This window comes from Eriocheir sinensis, unplaced genomic scaffold, assembly GCF_024679095.1.
Source record: "Eriocheir sinensis breed Jianghai 21 unplaced genomic scaffold, ASM2467909v1 Scaffold65, whole genome shotgun sequence".
Classification (NCBI taxonomy): Eukaryota; Metazoa; Arthropoda; class Malacostraca; order Decapoda; family Varunidae; genus Eriocheir; species Eriocheir sinensis.
In genome coordinates this window covers 1-17,137 of record NW_026111998.1, presented here as the reverse complement: position 1 = coordinate 17,137, position 17,137 = coordinate 1, and the positions used below count along the sequence as shown (strand labels likewise).

The 17,137-nt window shown below is 44.9% G+C and overlaps 1 protein-coding gene across 1 annotated transcript in view; it reads right to left on the bottom strand.

Moving 5' to 3' along the window:
• The window catches only part of LOC126993648 (gamma-aminobutyric acid receptor alpha-like), a 31,416-nt gene extending 23,741 nt beyond the window's left edge, over positions 1–7,675 (bottom strand). The window contains exons 1-3 of the mRNA XM_050852815.1: positions 7,633–7,675; positions 7,104–7,300; positions 2,012–2,218 (exon numbers count right to left, since the gene is read on the bottom strand). Of these exons, the coding sequence (XP_050708772.1) occupies positions 2,012–2,218; positions 7,104–7,300; positions 7,633–7,675 (447 nt within the window). The remainder of the gene's footprint in view (positions 1–2,011; positions 2,219–7,103; positions 7,301–7,632) is intronic.
• Between the last annotated feature and the right edge of the window lie 9,462 nt (positions 7,676–17,137).

The window sequence follows — 17,137 nt, the reverse complement described above, 5'->3', positions numbered from 1 at the left end:
GCCTGGGCCGGGATTCAAACTCGGGCCCGCCGAGTAGTAGCCAGGCATGCTGACCACTATACTACGGAGGCAACCCAAAGACGACCTAGAGAGATCTCTTAAATCAGGATTCCTGATAGCTCCTCTTTATTAACTTTAACAACATTCGTGCTATTTGGTCTAGTTCCATTGTGTGGTTCTCTAAACCTAACCTTCTCTTCGTAAGCGAAACCAGACTTCTGAGGCTACTAACAGTAATCGCTATTCTGTTCTTCTATGTTTCCTATCCAAGATATCAGTCCGAAGTTTGATTCTGCGTCTCTGTGCCCCAAAATGTTATTGCTCTCGTGCCCAGAACAATTCTCCATCTTGTCGGGAAAATATTATTGTTAGATCTAAAGCAGTTGGCTCAGCTTCCTACACGTGTCTCTGACAACCTTGTCTCCCCAAAACTCTGTATCTTTTCCTAATCTCTAACGCTTTTGCTTATTTTGTTAAATCTATGATCTTCGTTGGGCTCCTTCTATCACACTCGATTTCCATATACCGTTTACCGTTTGGTGGGATGACCTGAGCATATACTTTTCTCCTTCCTCGTTTAATGATTACTGCTTCAGTGGCAGAGGCCTCTCCATGTGACTCCAGTGCATTACGAAAGGTGATTGTCTCTGGGGTAAAGATAAACGTTCCACATGCTTTACTTATTCCTCATGCTAAAATGCTCTGGTTCAGTCCCAGTTGTTACCTTTTGCTACAGTGTTAAGTAACTTTAATATTACTACTAGAACTTACAGAGTTGGCTATGAGTTAGAAGTTGGTCCCCATGTTTTTGGTACTAAGAACACAAACGGTTATCTCCTTGAATTTTGCAAGGTTCAGGAAGTTGCAAATTGTAGATTCTTGATACCAGAGCTTAGGAGATTGACCACATTCTTATAAGTACTCGTTAGAGGATCCTTCAGAACTGCAAGGTTTTCCGGGATATAGAGTTCTTTGAAACTGATCATAGACTTGTTGCAACGTTGAAGCTTCAAGTCAAGACAGGATGCAACAATACTGTGGTTCATCTCGAGAGACTTAAGGAATTGGCATGTGCTCATGAGGAAGCAGTGCCAACCTCAATTCGGTTCAATGTGCTCAGCACCCTTGAGGATCTTGTACAATGGGAGTGCACTGTAGAGCAACAGAGGTCTAGGAGTGATTTTGTCTTAGGGAGGCGGGGGAACGCTGAAGAACATCGAGTAGAGGCGTTTGCTGGGAATCGAGACCAATATATGGCTCAGTCGCATGGGAGAGGGATGCCAGGAAGATCGCTGATAACATCCAGGGCCATTTCGACGCAGATGAGCTCCGACTTGCCCACCAAACCTTGATGAAGCTCCGTTCCGCTTTTAGGTTAGCGCTCTTCGAAAAGCAGATAGTTCCTTCGTGTCAGATACGAATGGGCAGAAGGTTCGCTGAGCTAAGTACTTCAAGCAATTGTGCACGGCAGACCCTCCGAGTGAGCAGCTACCAACTGCTGATTCAATCAATGACGAAAGTCCACGCTCTCTTGACGAGGCCAGAGGAGCTACGGCAAGGTTGTGAGATGGAAAGGCAGCTGGTATTTGTAACATCAGTGCGAAACTGCTCAAAGTCGGAGGGGAGACCACGAAACGTGGGCTGCAACCGTCTTGATTGCCATATGACAATTTGGTACCAATCCTCCTGACTGGAAGAGGGGGTTGGTCATATCTATCTAGAAAGGGAAATAGCACCGTCAGGACTGCAACAACACCATGACATTACAATACTCAGTGTATATATATATATATATATATATATATATATATATATATATATATATATATATATATATATATATATATATATATATATATATATATATATATATATATATATATATATATATATATATATATATATATATATATATATATGCATAATGCACTCGTGCGATTCTGTACATCCTTCTATTGGCCCCACATTCACCTTGCCCCTCCCCACCCCCATCTCATTTCCTGGAACCAACCGAGTTGAGTGTGGCATAGATGATTGCAGCTCCAGGAGGACATGTCTGGTGACTCGAGTTGATGAAAACGATCTCTCGTCGACTGTCCGCAGAGGCTTCGCCAAATGGCTGCACATGCTCCTGAGGCTCCTCCAATTCACAAACCTCGTCTACCTCCTCTACGTCCTCCCACTCGTCCTCTTCTGCCACAATCTCACCAGAGCCTACCTGCAAAGAAAGACAGTAATAGAAAGTTATGTTTCTGGTGCTGTGAGGCAGCTCATTATCATGTTCGTGTGAGTGTGTGGTATGTTGTCAGGAGGACAGTTTCGATAAGAATCACCAATGTGTATTTGTTCACAGTTTTGAGAAATTCCGGTCATCCTTTCTATTAATTCAATGATCTGATAAAAATAAAACTGTGATGGTTACAATGATTTTATTTGATGGTGATGATGACGAGGATAGAGATGATTCTGATGGTTATATTATGATTATCACAAATTAAAACAGCAGTTTTCATTTTAAAATCTTTCGTATACTTGTTTAATTTAGAAGAAATATTGGAATGATGAAACCGTTCACTCTTCATATACAATTCTCAATCTAATATATATATATATATATATATATATATATATATATATATATATATATATATATATATATATATATATATATATATATATATATATTTATTTATTTGCCCTCTCTGTCCTCAATCCTCAGAGGACTTATGGTCCTTAAAAACTGTATTTCCTTCCTGACACCCTGCCTTATCAAACTCTTTCCTCTCTGCCTTTCAAGCTGTGCATTTCCTGCCATCTGAAAGTACGCCTCCATACAGCCTGTGCTTTAGAATGGTGACCGCTCCAATCCCTCAAACTACTGTCCTATAGCTTTACTTTCCTGTCTTTTTAAAGCTTTTGAATCATTCTTAACCTGAAGATTCATTACCATCTATCCACTTCTAATCTTCTATCTGATCGCCATGGATGCAGTATGGGTTCCGCAAGGGGCGTTCAAACGGTGATCTTGCTTTGTTAACTAACTCTTGGTCATCTTTTCTTAGCCGTTCCGGGGAAATTTTCTCAGTTACCTTAGACATATAGAAAGCTTTCGATAGAATCTGGCACAAATCTTTACTTTATAAACTACCTTCCTACGGATTCTCTCTCTCTCTCTCTCTCTCTCTCTCTCTCTCTCTCTCTCTCTCTCTCTCTCTCTCTCTCTCTCTCTCTCTCTCTCTCTCTCTCTCTCTCTTTCTGTACCTTAATACCCAGTTTCCTTTCCGGCTGTTGTATCTCTTCTGTCACTGTTCTTCCTCTAGTAATAGTAGTAGTAGGGTAGGCGGTGGCGTAGGTGGTAGCGTACTGGACCCACATTCACCGCGTGATGGACGACGCGGGCTCGAATCCCCACGCTACCACTCGGATTTTTCAGTCACCGCCGAGTGGCTTAAAACTACCCACATGCTGTCCTGAAGACCACCCATCAACCCGGACTCTAGAGGAAGCCGTCCGAGCGAATCAAGAACGAGTTCCGGGGGGCAGCATGAGCCAATGCAAGATGGCGCCACTATAAACACTCGCCTGCGCCAGAACGGGCTGGGCCGACCATCAGGCCCCACCTGGAAGAAGCCTTGGACCGACCATCAGGCCCCACCGGGAAGATGCCTACCGGCGCAATAGGCAATCAACGTAAAAAAAAAAAAAAAAAAAACTATCAACAATGGTGTTCCGCAGGGCTCTCTCCTATCACCCACTTTCTTCCTGTTACTCATCAATGATCTTCTATCCATAACAAACTGTCTAATCCACTCGTACGCTATTGACTGTACTCTGCATTATTCAACTGCTTTCAACAGAAGACCCAACCAACAGCAATTACAAGACTCCAGACCTGAACCTGCAGATCCCTTAACCTGAGTCCTTTCTCTCATTTCTGATTAGGGTAAGAGGAACCTGATCTCCTTAAACGCTTCAAAAACTTAATTTCTCCACATATTAACTCGACACAATCTGTAAAACCCCTATCCCCTATTCTTCGACAATACTCAGCTATCACCTTCACCTTTATTAAATATCCTTGGTCTATCCGTAACTCAAAATCTTAACTGGAAACTTCACATTTCTTCTTTACACCATCTCAGATTCCTCGAGATTAGGCGTTCTGTATCGTCTACGCCAATTCTTTTTCCCCACACAGATGCTGTCCACATAAATGGGTCTTGTCCGCCCTCGTAAATAATATGCATCTCACGTGTAGAAGGGTCCACACGCACAGACAGCCCTTTCGGACAGAGTGGAGTCTAAGGCTCTTCGTCTCATCAGCTCCCTTCCTCTCACTGACAATCTCCTACTTCTTCAATTCCGCCGCAATGTTGCATCTCTTTCTATCTTTTACCGATATTTTCATGCTGACTGCTCTTCTGAACTTGCTAACTGCATGGCTCCCCACCTCCCGCGGCCCCGTTGCACTCGACATTCTACTCTTACTCACCACTATACTGTCCAAATCCCTTATGCAAGAGTTACTCAGCACCTTTATTCATTTATCAATCACGCTGGTGAGCACTGGAACAGACTTCTTTTGTTTGCATTACCTTCTGCCTATGACTTGACCTCTTTCAAGAAAGGAGTATATATATATATATATATATATATATATATATATATATATATATATATATATATATATATATATATATATATATATATATATATATATATATATATATATATATATATAGATAGATAGATAGATCGATAGATAGATAGATAGATAGATATAGATATAGATAGATAGATAGATAGATAGATTGATAGAGATATAGATATAGATATTGAGGGTATTATATGGGCAAGATATTTTCTCTTAAACTTGTCTGGTTGAATGTAATAGTGAGCTCAATGTTGTTATTTTCTTAATATAATTCTCTTTCTCTCAAAGAATTGTCCCATTCTCAGCGTTTTTGCCAGATCGCGATTTCGGGTTTCTTAACCCTTCCTCAGTGGCGTTGGAGTGTTGTTGTCAGGTCGCTGATAGGAGAGAGGGTGGCTGCCGCTGAGGCACGCCGGTGTGGTGTCATCTGTCATCCCGTATCGTAAAACATCCCATCCTTAATTTCGCATCGTGGAACCCAATCTTTAGTAGGACAGAGTAACAAAGTGAAGCATCTAAGTGTAAAAAAATACCAAGGAGGATCTAAAAAGCGATGCAAAGCGGAACAGGTCACAAGAAGAAGGTGATTGTTGATATCCTAGTAGGCTACATGCATACGTCATCATTTGCTTACATAATAATGAATAGACTTCGGTGGGACAGATCCCGACAAGCAGTCAACAAAAGACACGGTACTGTGTCGAAATTCATGTATGTATTCAGGATGGGATGCCTCACGATACTGGGATGTCTCATGACACCACACCGGGTTGCCGGTATTTGAGGCGAGGCGTATCCCCTCCCCGCGCTGCCCACTGGCTGCTGAATGGTCGGGCTGGTGCGCAGTGCCCCTGCGCATACTCGGGAGTGCTGGTAGGTCGTCTGCCTGTTTGTTGAGGTTGGGTTCCATATCATTAATGTGGAGGCTTTTAATATGGAGAGGCGTCGTGCATCGGGGCATTGCGCTATGATGTCTGTTTTCTTCCAGTATTTTCCTTGTTAGCGCTGTGTTGTGTTTCTGCAGGAAGTGTTGTCGTGGGGCTCCAGCTATTAGGTGGTAGCTCATGCGCCTGCGCAGCTTTATCGTTGCCATGCTGATATAGGTGGAGATGAGGGCTTCGCAGCTCCCTCGTTTACAAATAAACCTATATAGGACATGGGGTTCTTGTGTAGGCAGCTTTTCTTCATGGGGCTGTTTCTCATAATCAGGTGGCTTGTTTTCTTAGTCTTGTAATATATGACGATGTTAAGGCTCTTTACTCGGAGTTAGATGGTGAAACGTTTCTTCTGATGATTAGTTTTAATATTCTTTCGTCTTCTTTGTAGGCTGTAGAAAAGTATGCTTTGTAGTAGATATTGATGTTTTCTTTTTTCTCTGTTTCGTTGTTGCTAGTAGCGTGCCATTGATCCATTATTTTCTTGGCTTGCTTTTTCATATCTTTTTTCAAAACCGTTGTTCAGTAGGACTTGAGTAGATTGGTTTATTTCATGGTGGACTTGCTTCCAACTGCTGCAGTGGGTGAGTACTCTTCGAATGTAGGCGCCTATGGTGGAATCATTGTAGCAGTTGGGTGTCAGGTTTCTTGGTAACCTTAAAGACTTCTTCTGTGCAGCCCATGGAAAAAGTTCGCTAGTAGGACTCCCAGTGGGGAGTCCATTGCGACACCATCCACTTGTTGGTACTTGTTCCCTCTGGGCAAGTGAAGGGTGCTTCTTTGGTGCATCACTCAAGGAGGCTGCGTAGTGTAAGTTCAGGGATGTCTAGGGTCAGGGTGTTGTCGTTGTGGTAAACGCAATGTAAGATGTACTCGATGGCTCTGTCGACAGGGACGTTTGTAAATAATGATTCCACATCAAGTGAATCGATGTTTCCCCTCTCGTTATTTGAATTGATGATATCAAGAAAGTCAGCTGTTAAGGTTAGGCTGTAGGAGGACGGCACAAAATGTGTTAATATAGCACACAGTCTCTTTGCGACGCTATAGGTCGGTGTGGGAATTTGCGATATTATGGGTCTTAGTTTGTTTTCAGGCTTGTGTGTCTTCGCACATGATTAGGAAGTTACAAGAATTGCAAAGTAAATTACCAGAACTCCTCGCCAAATTCAGTGAAACCGAAGAAATGTGGAACGAAGCAGATGTCAGCGCAACACTGAAAAATACCATAGACCCAATCTGCAAAAAACATGATGGACCAACACCGCAGCTCCATCATCAGATCAAACCAAAAGAAACTGATCGACCTTAATGGAGGCGAGATCAAACAACCCCGGCCCATTAAAATTCTCTTGTAACGGACACACACCCACTGAAAAAAAAAGATTAAGAGACAGACAGAAAAGACGATAAAATAATCGTCCATCCTCATTACGTTTAGGAAGATGAAAATAAATATAATAGCTCCTTTTCTAAGTCCTGTTTCTCCTGTAGTTTCAGTCATCCTTGCTCACCTTGGTGAAGAAGTGGACTCCAGCGAACTGCAGTAGTGTAGCGATGCAGTAGCCGAAACTCATCAGGATGAACCAGTCGATGGCCGTGGCATAGTGCACCTTGGGCAGGTCTGTGCGGGTGTCCAAGCTGATCGTGGACAGGGTGAGCACAGTGGTGATGCCTGGCGGGGTGAATGGCAGTGAAAGGAGTGTGGGGATAGGAAAAGTAAATCTCTATCTATCTTTCTATCTATCTACCAATTTATATATACATACATACATACATACATACATACAAATATACATACATACATAAGCAAATAAGTAATATAGTAAGGTAAATGAATAATAAAAATGAGTATACTTGAATATACTCTGAAACACATATAAACGTACACACCTCCTTACACGCATGTAGATATACTGCGTATTCTCTGTACAGTACTTATCACCGTCCATATTTATAATCATTCGTCTGATTTCAGAGGAAAGAAATCGGACTGCTCCTGCGAATCAATAAACTGTAAGCTCCCAAAATCCTGGACTGTACCAAAGTCATAGAAGAGTTTGGCCGACTTGATTACAGGCGTCATGTTGAGCCACGCGAAATTCAAATGCAATAGTGATTTGTGTGTTTACTAGGTGTCGTCAGGATGTTGAAGTACCTAGAGCAGACACAAAAAGCATCAATGTATCAGCATCAATTAGAGTTTTGTGCGTTTTTTTTTCCGGCAACAACATACTGCCTGTGATCCAAATGGCCAAACACTCTTATTCTGTGGCTCTGAGGGGTGGAATGCTCAAAAGCTTGTAACGTTCGTTAAGGTCATCTTAGCAGGTAAGGTAATCGTAACACGCTCGTAACTCTCTAAAGTATATGTTCGAATGACTTTTGCGAATCATCCGTCCACCATATTTAATGTTAGAGGTATAATTTCTGAGAGCACCCTAAAGCTGGTCGCAGGGTTGCATAGTAGAGGTTTATCGATGATAATACATGTTTCTAGAAATGTTGTGTTTGTATAGTTACCTTGTTCCTATGTAGCGTGAATCAAGATATTGTTTAAGGGATGTTGCAGTGTGGCCTGACAACTTGCCTGTTCGCAGCCCGGCGTTCTGACGCCCCGAACCACCAAAAAATTTTTTTTATTTTAGCTTCCTTGAGCAGAAGTGTGGCTTAGCTATCTTTTGACACAAATTTTCAAAGATATTTTGACATTGTTTGTCATAACAATGTAAAATATTAGTAAAGACATGTCCAATTGTCCATATAACATGATTTACGTATATATATATATATATATATATATATATATATATATATATATATATATATATATATATATATATATATATATATATATATATCCCCGCCTATAGCGCCGGTAGGCTTTCTTCAGGGGCCAGATGGTCGGCCCAAGCCCGTCGTGGCGCAGGCAATTTTTATAGTGGCGCCAGTTATGCTTGGCTCATGCCGACCCCCGGAACTCATTCTTGATTCACTGAACGGTTTCTCCTAGAGTCCGGGTTGATGGGTGGTCTTCTGGACAGCATGTGGGTAGTCTTAGGCCACTCGGCGGTGACTGAAAAATCCCAGGTGGTAGCGTGGGGATTCGAACCGACGTTGTCCATGGCATGGTGAATGTGAGCCCAGCACGTTAACCACTCAGCCACCGCATAATAAAGTTATTTATATTTTCATTATGTAGAAAATTATTCTGCAAGTAAATGTGAACAGTGTAGCAAAGGGCCTGCGATATTATTGTTTTTGAAGTCTGATAAGTATAAAACGGGAGTACGACTGAAGCACACCCTGGACGTCAAGTCCCTTATTGCAGTGTATGTTCCAGCTGAGCTGTTCAAAAGGAATAAATGTTCTGTTAGAACTCAATTTTATATCAAGTTGAGTTTTAGACCAATGCCCTCCCTAAGGACGCACTTAAATGCTAGAAGTGGCACGTGAAGAGTTAGCAAGATTTAAAAGGTTGATATTTGTCGAGATATTGAGCTGGTATTACAATACTCAGTGTGCCGGTCAAAGTGCTCGCTCATCAATTGCTGATGCAAATTCGATCTCATATGTTAAAGTTCCAGGGAACTGAGCAATCTGGATTCACACCCGGTAAGTCACCAAATGACCGGATCCTAGCAAGCACTTCGCGCCCTTTTGGAACGCCGACATGAGTTTCGACATGGGTTACTCGTAGCCTATTTCAATCTCAAGAAAGCATTTGACTCAGTGCATCGTGAGACACTGGGCCATTCTGTGGATCCGTGGAATTGCTGGAAGGATTATTGACCTGATGGGTGGCCTTTGCTTTGTGACTGAGAGTCCTGTGAAGTGTGAGGGAAGCGTCTCCGACTTCCTCCCTGTTCATTCAGAAGTGAGGCAGGGGTGCGCCCTTCCTGATGATGTCCTGGTGATGGCTCTCGAAGTGCGGCATGTGGAAGCGAAGCCACTGGGACTGAAGTGCTCTTGGACTAAAATCAAGATCCAGTCGTTTGGAGGCTTACTGGATGGCTCCATTTATTCTGTTCATGCATGAGGTGAGGACATCGAGGTCACCAATAGTTTCACATACTTTGGTGGCGTAATGCATAGCAATGGTGAGTCTAGCCAGGAAGTCACCCGACGGTGTTTTGGACTCGCTTAAAACGAGTGTATATATGGTTTTGTTGATATCGACGCAGGCAGACAGATATTCGAATATTTGTAACTTGTGCTCCGTGTTGAACTGCACTGTATGGCTGTAAGACATGGACACTGAATAGTGACTTGGTGGGTGCGTGTCGATGCTGTAATGTGTATATTATAATGTACATGTGTATGTATGACTGTACGTGGGGCGACATACGGTCGGTGTCGCACAACAGGATGTTTAACAACACGTCGTGCTTTTGGCCGTGGGAAGCTGTGATGAACTGACACTAGGATCAGTGAATGATGACTTTCATCAGCCGTCATAAACCGGAACCCACACCCTTCCGGACGAACTACAAGCAAATAAAACGAGCGAACAGCGCGGAGAAGGGAGAGTAGACGGGTGACGGGCAGGCGAGCGGTGCTCTGCCGCCCCGCGCCCTGCAGCGGTGTGGCTGTCTCTGATTTCGTGCGTCTCGCTCACGTAAACTGTAAACCTTATGTAGTACAACTGTTAATATAGTTAAAATACATTTGGTATTTGTATTAACCTGAGAGAGAGAACTAAAGTGAACTAAAGTGAACTTATAACGGCTACCGCTCGGCCACACATCACTTAACTAAAAAGGCTATTGTGTTATCTCAACCACTTCAATCAACTGGAGAAAGCAGGCAACGGTACACCGGCCCTGACGTGAGATAGCAGTTTGCGCCTTAAACTTAAACGTAACACTTTACATTAACCACGTTAAAAATAACGCTAAAAGCTATTAACAATGCCTTTGGTACCAAGTGTCTTTGCAGGATCATGAGGTATCGCTGGAATGACATAGTGCCGAACCAGCAACTACATCATGAAACTGAATCGACGCCTGTTACTTGATTAGTCAGTAAACGTCAACGCCGGCTATATTGGCTCGTTGCACACTTCCCAGATGTTGATGCTGCTGATTCGGTTGTATCTGTACAAGACAACCCTGAGTGGAGGAGTCCAAGGGGACGCCCACGGAACTCATGGTTGGGGCAAAATGATCGATCCTTCCGAAAGTGGTTTAGAGTGGGAGGGGTAAGTGCTGGGGATGATTGTCCGCAGCGACCAGCGGAGGTGGAGGCAGCGGGTGACTGAAGCGACACGCACCCTGTTGTATGCTTCCCGTTAGTTAGTTAGTATCATAGAGCAGAGCTGCACCGCTTAACATTGTATACCAATGCTGGAATGGTAGCTATAATATTTCCATTTGAAATTGGCCGGCGGAGTGTAGGCAAATGCGGGTCAGCCCCGCCCCACATCTCTGCCACACACTTTCAAGACTTCTCGCTTCATTTCAAATGTCAGCTATTTACTACCTTTAAATGACTTTAATTAAATAATTGGATAATCTAATAAGGTCATATAGTGTTAGGATTGTTTCGTTTTTAGGATAATAACAAAGATTTTGTATAAATACCACGACATTTGAGAACGTTGTATTCCAACGTTGTCAAGTGTCGTGGCATTTATACAAAATCTTTGTTATTATCCTAAAAATGAAACAATCTTAACACTATATGACCTTATTAGATTATCCAATTATTTAATTAAATTAATTTAAAGGTAGTAAATAGCTGACATATTAGAGGAAGCGAAAAGTCTTGAAAGTGTGTGGCAGTGATGTGGGGCGGGGCTGACCCGCATAGGCCTACACCCCACCTGCCAGTTTCAAATGGAAATACTATAATGAGATTGGCCACATCCTTGATCAAAAAGGTGCAACAAAGGATCGTCTAACTGCTTATTATATCAACAATAGGAGTCTGAGGAATAAGATAGATCTACTGAGGGGGAAAGCATGTGTAGAGAAATTCGACATTATAGCAATCACGGAAACATGGGTGGATATTGCAAACAAAAACTTCATGTCGGAATTGAAAATAGATGGTTATCAGATATTTCACAAAGATAGAAAGGGAAGAAGGGGAGGGGGGTTGCACTTTATGTAATAGAAACTCTTAAATGTTCCGCTAACAATTTTGTTCAATCAAATGGCGACTCAGAGTCAGTTTGGGTGGACGTCCACAAAGGGAAGGATAGACTAACTCTAATGGTTCTTAGCAGGCCACCCAACCTTGGCAAGCAAGCATTGGCGGATCCAAGGAGGGGGCCCAAGGGGCCCGGGCCCCCCCTCATGGTCCTAAGTGGATACAGGAAAACTAGCTCAAAAGCGCGCTGCGGCTATAACAATAAAACTCCCGGGACATTCCACATTGTGTGTTAGGCAATTTCGTCGGACACTTCAACAACAAAATGGATGCTCGTTCTTCAAGCTCAAAGTGGCCAAGAAGAGTGGTGATGGTGACCGTGACGGCAATGTGCTCGAGCAACAGCCAGGCACTTTGACATCGACAGCTGACAGACCTGACACTGAAGCCGAGGATGACGCTGAGGAAAAGGAGGGCGAGGAGCTCCCTACTCCTCTTCCTCTTTCCCATGGCACACTGAGGCGGAGTTCCCACTATTCTGTTTTCACGGATCCGTTGACCGTCAGTGACGTCATTAACGGAGCCCGTCCAGAGATGAACTCATGTTAACTTTTGGATCCGGGGTACGGGTGGTGGTGCTAGTCCAGTGATGTTGAATATTCTACATATCATGAAAATATGAAATATAAGTACTTAGCTACAAAATAACATATACAAGAAGTCGTTGTGGTTAATGCTGTTCATATGTTTGCCAACAAATGATGAGCGATGGTCTGACGGAGCCATCCGTGCCGAGCGGCCGCTGTTTCGCTGACGTCATTTTGACGTCATTAACGTCGACGGATCCGTCAAAACGTAATAGTGGGAACCCCGCCTGACACTGCCTGCAGCTCCAGTGGGCGTCACCAGCTACATTGAGAACAAGGCGGCCACGGACGCCGAGAAAATGGCCATAATCAACCAGAAGGCCCCTTCTGTCGAATCGCTACCCCTCACCGACGAAGGTGGTCATAAGAGGCGATTCCAGCCAAGCTGGTGCATCACATACCCCTGACTGAAACACTCGCTGCTGAACAAGGGCGGATACTTCATAGCCTGTGTGCTGTTCGGCGGAGACACGGGCGGAGTTGGACGCCAGAGGCTGGGCACCATGGTGTTGAAGCCAATGTGCAAGGCCACCGAACTGCTCAGCAACCACAACGCGTGCGGGTACTCGTATCATGCGGCGGCTATGACGCAAATGGAGGGGTTTGTCGACACTGTACGAAACTCGACGAGGGCTGTCGACACCATGCTACAAGCGAAGAGTAAGGAGCAGATCGAAACCAACCGGCGCCTGCTGGTTCCAATCATCATTGAGAGCATCCTCTTCTGTGGACGAAATATGCTGCCTATCCATGGACATCGGGATGACGGTCCATTGGACCTCTCTATTCTGAGAAAGACCGTAGAGGGAGTCTTCAGAGCGCTACTACGTTATCGAGCCCAAGGAGGAGATGGCGGCCAGCCGAGCCAGGAACTCCGCCCTCGATCATCAGTAAGACCATTCAGGACGAGCTGATCGATATCACAGGTGGATGACACCACAAAATAGCTCTCTTATTCCCAGAGTAGAATGCACGCTAAGGGCAGGTGTCACTGAGTCATATTTCGCTTCACAGGTCGACTGGTGCAGGAGGAGACCTTGGCCGGAGTGTCGGGGGTGTACATGGTACTAATGGATGAGACCACGGACGTCTCAGGGAAGGAACAAGCCACCATCATCATTCGACACGCCAAAGAAGACGTCAAGGAGGACTTCCTCGCTTTCGTCCATGCCCAGAACCTCGCCGGTGAAGGCCTGGCCCAACTATACTCATCCGCACCGTCGATGGCCTTGGCTTGGAGATGCCGGGGCCTAGGCTTCGACGGGGCGAGTGCCATGATAGGGAAGTTCAGAGGTTGTGCCGCCATTATCATGCAGTAATACCCCTTGGCGAAACCGACCCACTGTTTCAATCACCGACTGAACCTGGTGCTGATCAAGTCTGTGATGTCAAAGAAGTCAAACTCGCCCTTCAGACGCTTAACGAGGTATACAGCTTCATCTACTCAAGCAACATGCGGACGCTCCGGTTCACTGAGTTCGTGAAGCTGCTTTCCTCAGCCAAGTGGGATAAGCTGGCGACCCTGTGTCCCACCAGATGGGTCGAGCCGAATGATGCAGTGGTGTTCATTGAGTTTGTCTCCCATCGCGGTTTTCCTGGAGGATGAGATGAAGCTGGATGCCAACGCTGGGCTCTTACTAGAGTGATTTGAGGCCCCCGCTTTCTCGTTGGGCTGATTGTGACCGAGGCAGTTTTGGCGCACACACTCAAGCCGAGCAGAACCCTGCAGAAGAAGGACGGTGACCTGGTATTTGTGTACGCACTGATTCGCGAGATCGAAACTATTCGCCAAGTGCAGAGCGGATGCCGAGGAGTAATTCCACTCTGTGTTCACAAAAGCCAAAGATCTCCTGGTTAAAGTGGAATCAGCTCACGATGACGTCCCTGGTCTCCGAGTCTGTGCACGACAGACACAGCGCGCGAATCTCCCGGCCGCGACTGCTGAGGAGTACTTTCGATGCTCTGTGTATTCCGTTCGGATCGTTGACCAGGAGGTGACCGTCGAGCTGACGAGCAGATTTGACGACGACACTGTGCCAGTTGCTCTCCGGTTAAAGGAGCTGCTCAAGGGCTCAAGAGCAAACGTGGATGTTGTTCTTGAAGCCGCTAAGCTCTGCAAGAGCGACGCTGAGTCATTGGTTCTCGTGCGGACGGAGACACAGCGGTGGACATGTTCCGATCCGAGGTTCGAGACTCAAGAACGCGAAGGAATACGCTGAGGCCCGTATGTTCCCGAACATCGCGAAGCTCCTGACCATCCTACTGGCCCTACCGGTCTCAAATACAGAAGCCGAAAGGTCGTTCTTAGCTCTGAAGCGCCTAAAAACATACATGAGGAGCACTATTGGCCAGGATCGCCTCAACGGCCTGGTGCTACTCGCCGTCCACACTGGCGTACATGTTTCTGTTGATCGTGTGATAAACAAGTTTGCGGAAAAGAACCGCCGTCTTCTCTTCGCTTAGGCTGTAATGCGATTCAGTGTTCGAGTTCATTAGTAAATGGTCAATGCGTTTTGTCAGAGGAATCGGCCGTCTCATTCGGATCCGAAGAGGAACACTGGCCGCCCAGGAATGGTCATTATGCCCATTAATTCAGGTCAGCCCCCCAGTCATTCAGGAGCAGGACTGCCGAGAATGGTGAACCGGTAATGCTAATGCTCCTTCCACCCGCAAAAATCCTAGCATCGGGCCCCCCAAAAAACATTTTTCCTGGATCCGTGTCAGCAGGCAAGACACGGAGATTTTACTACAAGAGGTCGGCAGGGCGAGCAGGAGCAAAAATGTCTGCATAATGCGGGATTTTAACTATAGGAATATAAACTGGGAAGGCATGGTGGGTAATCTAGCAACCGAGGATTTTTTGTAAGTACTACAAGATAATTTTCTTAAGCAGGCAGTAACTGAGCCCGCTAGAGGTAACAATATTTTAAACTTAGTCTTAACTAACAACGCTAATATGATTAGGGAGCTTGACATTGGGGGAGAGCTAGGCTGTAGTGATCACACTGGACCAAATCTGGCGAGCACGAGCCTTTGCTGGCAGCTTTTGCTGGAGGGATGGCTTGCTCCCGAGCTTTTGCTCCCGCGTTTAGCTCGCCACTTGGACGGGGAGCAGCTCGGCGAGCCGCAAGCAGGCAGTAAAATGAGCTCTTTGGTGCACCGATATGTGAATAATTTATATTACCTAGTGTATTGAATCCGTATACCCATGACATTATAAAACTTATTCACATACTTCTTTTATGTTTGACGGTGTTTGTAATATTTTATAATGTTGAGAAAAGTAGTGTTGGATTTTATTTTGATTTCCAAGACCAAGACCAAGACCGCCCAGGCCAGCTGATATAAACACTCGCCATGGCCACCTCTCCTCGTTTAAAAGTTCACTTGTCCTCCTTCATTGTACACTCTTTGATAGCAAGAGTCAGGGACCATCCCGAGTTATGGGACCACAGCCATCCAGATTTCTGTAAGTCTACGCTGAAGAAAGTTATGATGTTATGATGTTGTACACATCATGGGTCTCCCTCCCTTCTCTTCAGCCATGACCGAACCCAGACTCGTCTTTTCTTCTTCTGAGCTCGTTGAATAACGGTAAGTAATGACGTCACAGCTGCACACTTAGCCGTAATGCGAAGCGTAGGTGTAGTAGGCGCCATGGTTGAGGCTTTGTTTACAATGTTGCTCGCCGCTCGCCCCTCGTCGCTCGTCGGTGTGACGACAACAGTGACTTGCTCGCGGGCAAAAGCTGCCAGCAAGAGCTCGTGCTCGCCAGATTTGGGTCCAGTGTGACGCCAGCTTAATAGCAGAGGGTCAGAGACCGCATATCCCTTACCAAGCACGTAGAAAGGAAAATAACGACCCGACGGCTCAAGCATGAGATTGGTTTAAAGAGAAGGATTTTTAGGGAAATAAAGAATGGGGAAACCCACCTCAGGGGTAGGTATGTTGAACTGGCCAGATCGGTAAAGAAAAACACCCGCCTAAGGGTAGCGAACGAGGCCAAGAGTGATCCCAAGGGGTTCTTTAAATTGCACAGAACGAAAACGAGGGAGATAATTGAACCATTGAAAACAAACACAGGGGAGCACGTTGAGAATGGAGAAGATGTGAGTCATATGTTATATGACTACTTCCTCTCACTTTTCACACAGGGAAATCTAACAACTTTTCCGGAGAGAGTTCAGACATAGGAGGGCGAAGATAACGACAAGTTGAGGGATGTGATCATCACTGGGCAGGTTGTCCAGGATGAGATTGGTAGGTTAAAGAAAAACAATTATCGGGTTCAGACGAAATATTCCCAAGGGTTCTGAAAGAATCCAAGGAGGTCCTCAGTGACCCATTAATCGATATTTTTAAGATGTCGGTAAATTCTGGGTATGTGCCCAGCGTATGAAAAGTAGCTAATGTGGCACCGATTTTCAAAAAGGGAGACAAGTCAGCCACCTCAAATAATCTCCCAATTATCTTACCATCAGTTGTAGGCAAGGTGTTGGAGTCAGTTATGGCCAGGAGCATTCGGGACCATTTAGAGAAGCATAGTTTAATTCATGACTCACAGAATGGGTTCACGAAGGGTAGGTCTTGCCTTACTAACCTGTTGTCCTTCTATACTAAAGTAATCGAGTTGGTAGACAGGGATGAACACTATGACATACTATATCTAGATTTCAGTAAAATGTTCGACAAAGTCCATCATCACCGGCTATTACTAAATTACAGGCTCACGGCGTAGATGGGATAGTCTTGAACTGGATCAGGGCGTGGCTTAGAGGTAGGAAATTGAGAGTGCAAATCAATGGTAA